Source organism: Prosopis cineraria, unplaced genomic scaffold (genome assembly GCF_029017545.1).
Source record: "Prosopis cineraria cultivar Desert tree isolate PC_DT_omini unplaced genomic scaffold, ASM2901754v1 PC380, whole genome shotgun sequence".
NCBI classification, from domain to species: Eukaryota; Viridiplantae; Streptophyta; class Magnoliopsida; order Fabales; family Fabaceae; genus Prosopis; species Prosopis cineraria.
Window position 1 is genome coordinate 5,832 of NW_026555707.1, and position 8,516 is coordinate 14,347.

Genomic DNA, 8,516 nt, shown 5'->3' on the forward strand with positions numbered 1-8,516 from the left:
ACAAGAGCATTAAGGGGCGGGCATCTGTCAATGCCAATCAATATGTATAAAAGCTGAAGGAAGGTGTTAGGTACCAAAGCTTTTGTTGAAATGCATGGACCGACACAAATCAAAATCATAAAACGTGAAAAATATCTTATCCATTTCGTTCCTGCGTGTCTTGGTCAGCGCCTCCCTATAAACACCCGTGACTTCCCATCCTCTTGTTCATCGCCTCATCAACTCTTATAAATAGCAGATATATTGCCTCCATATAATCATATAAATCCCAAGTTTTGAGTTTGTGCTTTGATACCAGAAAGCATGACCACGTTCACGCCGACGGTAATTAACTACACCATGGTCGTCACCGGTCCTAAGCCTGACTTCCTCGTCATGGCCGGCCAATTTTTTGGTTCTAAAGAAGCTCTTCCTTGGTGGTGGACTACAGGTGCTTCCTTAAATCCTGATAATTTCTTCCTCTTTTTGTGTTCTTTTTCGGCCTCATGATTTATTTCACTTACATATACGATTAATTCTGAATCCAGATAATGAAGATACTGCGGCGAAAAGCTCAGATGTAGTTGCAGAAGATCAGAAAAGCATGAAGAGGTATGAATGCCATGCACCGACGAAAGATGGTATGAGCAGATTGTCCAGCACCTTGGCAGACGACCAAGTATATCACATGACCTTACTTTTGATTGGGTGGTAGAGAAGGGAATTCCGGAAGTATTTTCGATTTTGCTTCTTGATTTCGAGATATTCCTTGTGAGTCTCACTGTTCATCCCATTCCCAATCTCACTTCTGAGCCTCTTCATTTTATCTGCAACTCCTGGGTTGACACCTTCAACAACACACAACTCACTCGTACTTTCTTCATCAACAAGGTACGTTCGCTTTTTTTTTTTTTTTTTTTTTCCTTCCATAGGTTCTACAACTTTATATATTAACTAGTCCCTCCTTTAACCTGTCATACATATTGATTCAGCAAATGTAATATATTGCAGTCATATCTGCCGAGTGAAACAACCGGAAAAGTGGGGTTTTACCGAGAAGTAGAGCTGAAACTTTTAAGGGGAGATCTGGATGAAACTGACGGAGTGCGCAAGGAATGGGATAGAATCTATGATTATGCTACCTATAATGATTTGGGTGATGTTGATACAAGTCCAGATCTTGCTCGTCCTACTCTTGGAGGATCCGCTGAATATCCATACCCACGCAGGTTAAGAACTGGAAGGCCCCCATCACAAAATGGTGAGACTTCAATTATATATACTCCGTCCCTCCATTTTAAAATATGAAATATTTTTAATCAAATCTTATTTTTTAATAAAATAGTTACTTATCTTCAAACTAACCATCTTCTTTCATATTTATTCTTATTTAATAAGATATTTCATCCTAAAATAAATATAAAATTATTTATTTAATAGAGACACTTGAAAAAAATAATAATTACATCTTGAAAGACAAAATATCTCACTTTTTTGCACATTTAATTCCTCAAAAGATGAATAATATTTTGAACTGAAGAAGTATAAATTATTGTTGGGAGATTAATTAGTGTGAGTAGATTTAACTTGAACTGAAAATCAACGACAAAAAAGTCCCACATAGGATATAAACAAATGTTGTAAAAATGGGATTTAGGAAATCTGCTCTCTCTTCTGTTGTCTCTCCTGCTGCCCTAAATCTCAACCCTTCATTTGAGGGAATTAGATGAAATTTCCCTGACCATTAATTGAAAGCAACGGTTGAGATTTGAGACAGCGGGGGAGACAATAGAGAAGACAGCAAACACGCTAAATCTCGAAAAAGTCGTTGTACCTGCCTAATCTCTGTACTTGTCCTTTTCCATGGTTATTATATTAACTACATATCTGCGTGTGTACTGAACATCTAAGCAGATCCGAGCACTGAGAGCAGGCTGCCTGCAGAAGAAGCCTTTAATATCTATGTTCCTAAAGATGATCGATTTGGAACCCAGAAGTTGTATGAGTTTGTGCAGCATTTTCCCAAATCATCAATGAACCTCGTTAAGTCATATGTGTCAGCGGAATTGGAGGCCTCAGGAAAAGAGTTTGAGAGCTTTGAACAAGTGGTTAAAATTCTGTATAAAGATGGTTTCACTTTTAATGTACCCAAAGAGATTCTTGATGCTATTGCTGAGAGGCTACCTATACCAACGTCCCCAGAAAATGGTGATCTGCAATTGTTGTTTCCAATTCCTGGTGTCATTCAAGGTAAGTATATGTAACTATCATATTATAATATGTTATATCCAATTGTATGGGTTTGATTCAAGCTTAAGAAATATATACTTTATTAACTCTTGGACTAAAGTTTAGCGATAATTTTTCCATAATCAAGTATAAACATGAAGCTTCATTATCATTTATCAATTAGTCTGTTATTTGGAACAGATAATTTAGATGGATGGATGACGGATGAAGAATTTGCACGAGAGATGCTTGCCGGTGTGAATCCTGTTTTAATCCGCCTACTTCAGGTAAGAACAAGTAATCAAATTTACAATATATAACTATCATTTGAAAGATATACAATAGAAGCGTGGAGGGATCAGTCAAGAATTAACAGACTTTGAAATTGCATGATAGTTCTTTAGTCTTGACAAATAATTTTTTAAGTCAAAAAACCAAATTGTCCCTAAAGTTTTTTTTTTCTTAAAAAAAAAGCCATCCCACATTGTTACTAGCGCCAAATACCGAAGCCCCTACCGGCTATGAGATTGCCAAAGCCTTGCCACTAACAACCGCTGGTGACATTTTTGTTCAAGAATAATTAGTAAGGGTGGTCAAGGGAGAGTTTGATTTCATGACCCCTTGATCATCTAAAAAGTTTGGTGACCTTTTAATTATATATGGTAAAAAAAAAATAGTAAGTCAAGCTTCTAATCACTTTTATATTATAAAATAATGGTATATTGTTAATTCTTGAATGGCCTTTGTTATTTTACTTGTTAATCTAACATGAATAAATTGGATGCTTTAAAATTTTATACATTTTACTTGTTAAAAGTTCAAATGTGTTGTTATTAATCACGAATAAGTTGTTGTCAAAATTCAAATGAATATTTATTAATAAAGAACTAACACGTATAATTAAGTCTATTCTATCAGTTTTTCTAACTTGTTAAAACCTAAATAGATTGTTATTAATTTTGAAAGTATTATTGTAAAAATCTAAATGTATACTTATTGACGAAGGGCCACTACTTGTATAATTAAGCTTATCTTATCTATTTTCCTAACTTGTTAAAGCCTAAATGGATTATTATTAACTTTAAATGAGTTGTTAAAACTTAAATGGATACTTATTAATGAAAAACTAATACTTATACAATTATATACCCATCCTATCTATTTTTTTAACTTATTAAATTTCAAATAGACCGTTGTTAATTTCAAATAAGTTATTATTAAAATTCATGTAGATACTTGTTGATGAATAGCTAACACATACAATTATGCTTATCTTATTTGTTTTTCTAGCTTGTTAAATTTTAAATGAATAATTGTTACTTTGAATGAATTATTGTTAAAACCCGAATAGATACTTGATATTAATAATTAAAATCACAGGTCTAATGGAACAAGTGTATAAAAAAAAACCATTCCAAGTTAACAAAAATTTACTCGAGCTTTAATAGGTTAGAAAAACGGATAGGATGAGCATAATTATACGTTTTAGTCTTTTATTACCAAGTGTCCATTTGACTTTTAAAGTTAACTTATTCTAAATTAACAATAGTCCATTTGGGTTTTAACAAGCTAAAAAATGGTTAAGATGGATTTAATTATATAATGGTTAAGATGGGTTTAATTATATAAGTGTTAGTTATTTATTAACAAGTATACATTTAAATTTTTTCAATAATTTATTCAAAATTAACAATAATGTATTCAAGTTTTAACAAGTTAAAAAAATTAATAGGATAGACTTAATTGTACGTATTAGTCTTTTATTAACAATTATCTATTTAAGTTTTGACAACAATCCATTCATGATCAACAATAATACATTTGAACTTTCTACAAATACAATGCATGAAGTTTTAAAGCTTTTAATTTGTAATTGTTCATGTTAAATTAATAAGTATTATTTGTAAAATAACAAGTGCTGTTTAAGAATTAAGAACACACCATTATTTATAACATGAAAGTGGTTAGAAACTTTGTTTACTAATATTTTTTTTTGCCATGTATAATTGAAAAGCTCAGTGGCCAGAATATTATAGGATCAAATCCTCCCTTAACTATCTTTACCAATTATACTAGAATAAGAGTGTCACCAATGCCGGAGCTCTAGTGACCCTGGTAATGGGAGTGGCTCCCAAGGTGGTTCGGCAGCCAGCACCTACAATAGTGGGGGTGGCTTTTTTTTTTTATAACTTTAGGAACAATTTGGTCTTTTGATTTAAACAATTAATATCAGTCAAGAACCAAGAGATTGTAATGCAATTTTAAAGTCTATGAGTTTTTTATTGATATAAATTTTGTCTGGTAGTCCTTGACTGCTATTTTTCCTAGCATAAATTTATTTTTTCGTCTCTTAATTAGCTTTTTATAACTTTCTTAAATTGATTATTGCAGGAATTCCCCATAAAGAGCGCGCTAGATATTAATCTCTATGGTGACCATACATCTAGCATAAAAAGAGAACACCTGGAGAAGAACATGAATGGGCTCACAGTTTATGAGGTGAACAAATTAAAAATGCAACTTTGTCCTCTACTTTGAAAAAGATTATCATAATACTAACGAAACAATGCCCTTTAAAGTAAACTCTTGCTCGAATCACATTGTATGTTTCACACAGGCACTTGATGGCAAGAGATTATTCATACTAGATCATTATGACGCATTCATGCTATATTTGAGGAAAATAAACGAAACTTCCAGAAAGGCATATGCAAGCAGGACAATCCTTTTCCTCCAAAACGATGGCACTTTGAAGCCATTAGCTATTGAGCTGAGTTTACCTCACCCTGATGGGGATCAATTTGGTCCAATCAGTAAAGTTTATGTGCCTGAAACTGAAGGTGTTGAGGGTACCATTTGGCAATTGGCTAAAGCTTATGTTGTTGTAAATGACACAGGCTATCATCAACTTGTCAGTCACTGGTAATCTGCTTTAATTTCTTACGGCCGTAGCATTATATATTCAATTCTAGAATATATGATAATGAAACCATATATATAAAGCAGTTACTATCTTTATTATTATGTTTTTTTTTTGGTTTGGTTTCATAGGCTAAACACTCATGCTGTGATGGAGCCATTTGTGATAGCTACACACAGGCAACTCAGTCAACTTCACCCTATGCATAAGCTTCTTCACCCTCATTTTCATGACACCTTGTTTATCAATGCACTCGCTCGCCAAAACTTGATCTCTGCAGATGGAATTATAGAGACCTCATTCTTGCCTGGAAAATATGCCATGGAGATGTCCTCTGTGGTTTACAAGAGTTGGAATTTTCTTGATCAAGCCTTACCTGCTGATCTCCTCAAGAGGTTAATCTTATTATAAAACCCTTGTTTCCGCAATACCATCTTCAAAAGTTGATAACTTACCAACATTTATTTCAAAAAATTTCAGAGGAATGGCAGTAGAGGATCCAACCGCTCCTCATGGGCTTAGCCTTGTGATAAAAGACTACCCTTACGCTGTAGATGGACTGCTCATATGGGATGCTCTTAAGACTTGGGTTCATGACTACGTCTCTTACTACTACGAGAATGATGACATGATTAAGCAGGACCCTGAGCTGCAATCTTGGTGGAAAGAGCTAGTAGAAGTGGGTCATGGTGACCTAAAAGACAAGGACTGGTGGCCTAAGATGCAAACTCGTCAAGAACTGATTCACTCTTGCACTATTATCATATGGATAGCCTCGGCTCTCCATGCAGCTATCAACTTTGGACAGTACCCATATGGGGGTTATATCCTGAACCGTCCTACTCTCAGCAGAAGGTTGATGCCCGAGAAGGGAACTCCAGAATATGAAGAGATGGTGAAGAATCCACAGCTAGCTTTCTTGCAAACAATCACACCAAAATTTGAGACTCTTCTTGATCTTTCAATTATAGAGATACTGTCAGGGCATACCACTGATGAAGTCTATCTTGGGACAAGGACTATTCCTTATTGGACATCTGATGTGAAGGTGTTGGAGGCTTTCAAGAAATTTGGAGATAGATTGGTAGAGATTGAGAAGGTATTGATAGGGAGGAATGAAGATGGGACACTAAAGAATAGGGTTGGGCCAGTGAGGATGCCCTACACTCTGCTCTATCCTAGCAGTGAACCAGGACTCACGGGAAGAGGAATTCCAAATAGTATATCTATATGAAGCAGCTGCTTTAACTATGAATGGAACTATTAGTGTTATGTTTTGATATTGTTGTTTGTTTCAAGTGCTCCTGTCTGCCGAAAAATAAAAGGGGTCATCTATGTATTTGGCTCTTGTAACGTTTCATATATAATAAACAAGGCAAACTGTTTACATACATGCTTATCAACTAATTGTACATGTTGAGGGTTGCGTGGTTGTTGGAATTTCGTAATGATGAGCAAGGATGAGAGAAGTGGGTGAAACAACGAAGATATTTAACTTTGCAGGAATCTGAATCTCTCAAAAACATACCACTTATGACCTCAGAGAATGTTCCACCAAGGATCTACAGATGAGGAAAATTGCAAATTGTAAACCCAAATCTAATATCTTACAGGCAATAACTATGAATTTCAAAATTACAAATCCAGAGGTTATAACTGACTGAATCTTAGATCTGACATGGCCTTTTTGTATTAGATGCTTAGAAGGAGCTCAAGAATTTCTTCTAAACCTGTTTAACATTCAAATGTAAACAAGCTCAAGCCACTTTTGATGAAATCTGTAAAGGAAGGGGAAGACCAATTCATCAATAACTAAAGTAAGGACATGGAAGAAGAAGCCCATTCACCAGATAAAACCAGAGAAAAAATGTAGCCGTTAGAAGTGTTTTCCAATTAAAATGGAAGACATACAGATAGCGCCGAGGACACTTTCGTCTACTTTGTCTCAACAGCTTAGCAATGAGAAGTAGTAGATGGTGCAGAATAGGTCCCTCACCCTGAGACAATGTAAGTTGACAGGAGACTGATTTTCATACAATTCAATTTTGACGGATAAATAGCCAACCTTTTTTATTTTTTTTTTAAAAAGAAAAACTAATTTTTTTCCTCATGTCTTGAGGGTGAGGGTCAAATATGCATCAAAATACTTCTTGTTTTGGCTACATATTCCACTCATGGCCAATTATATGAAATCTCTTCCATTTATGGCCTAAATAATAAGGTTAGTTAATGTCATGAGAATAAACAAATATTAACTTTCATTAGTTCAGCACTACGACAGAGAATGGTCATGCATATGTCGCTTCCAACAATGTGGTTAATTTGAAGGCGATGGGAATCAGGAAATGTAAGAATTTTCAGTAGTTCAACATTGGTCAAGCAAGCCAATATATGATGTTTTTTTTTTTGGTAAGTTACATATAGATCCCATGGAAGGAAAACATTTACAAATAAGTCTCATGAATTAAAAAAAAAAAAAAAATCACATCTAGTCCTCCTCAAAGGAATTAATCACAGATAAAGATCAATACAAAAAGAATTATTGTTAAAATTGAAACATGACTTTTTTTTTTAAATGAGACTTATTGTTGATTTTTATCTGTGATTTATTCCCTTAAGAAAAAGTGAACGTGATTCTCCTTTCAAAAAAATACAACCAAGTCTTTTAAAACCTTGTTGTAAATGAATTGTGAATAAGGATAAATTGAGTTGTATATTGTGCGACTCAATTGTGAATTTCATCATGTGACTCCATTTTTATCTCAAGTTCTTTAGACATTATGTTTCAATTATGAACATTTTATTTAGTTGAATTAAGTGTTTTTACATCATTAACTCCATATCTTTTCAGTGGGGAAAAAAAAAATTTCAGTTGTAAATTAGGAAATTTCAATTGTAATAAAAATATTAGAGAACCAGTTGTAAATAATGAATTTTCATTTGTAAATTATGAAATTATAGTTGTAAATATGAGATAACCAGTTGTTAGTAATATATTGAATCAAGTAGTGAATGAAACAACGCCAAAAACAATAATCTAATACCTCATGTCATCACGTTTACACCATTGAGAGGACAAGTTTTTCAGAAGTATGAAGTATTCTCATACCATTTAAATCCAGAATTTTTAGTTGTTAAAAAGAATGAAATTTCAGGTGTAAATTAGGAAACTTCGTTTGTAAATTAAGAAATTTCACTTATAAATTATGTAATTGCAGTTGTACACGAGAGTTGTCAAAAAACGAAATTACGGTTGTAAATTAGAAAATTTGAATTGTAAATTTGAGACGACAAGTTATAAATACCAATCGTTCTTCAAGATGGTATTTCAGTTGTAAATTATAAAGTTTCACATGTAAATTAAGAAATTAAAGATGTGGAATTGTAA

General features: G+C 33.5%; 1 protein-coding gene across 1 annotated transcript; it reads left to right on the forward strand.

Annotated features, from left to right (window-relative positions):
• The first annotated feature begins 248 nt into the window (after positions 1–248).
• LOC129296670 (seed linoleate 9S-lipoxygenase-3-like) lies at positions 249–6,535 on the forward strand. The gene is made up of 9 exons (XM_054935257.1): positions 249–430; positions 528–870; positions 991–1,240; positions 1,894–2,229; positions 2,410–2,495; positions 4,600–4,707; positions 4,826–5,130; positions 5,260–5,523; positions 5,609–6,535. The coding sequence occupies exons 2-9, from the start codon at positions 598–600 to the stop codon at positions 6,360–6,362; spliced, it is 2,376 nt and encodes a 791-aa protein (XP_054791232.1). The 5' UTR covers positions 249–430; positions 528–597; the 3' UTR covers positions 6,363–6,535.
• The last annotated feature ends 1,981 nt before the right edge of the window (positions 6,536–8,516 follow it).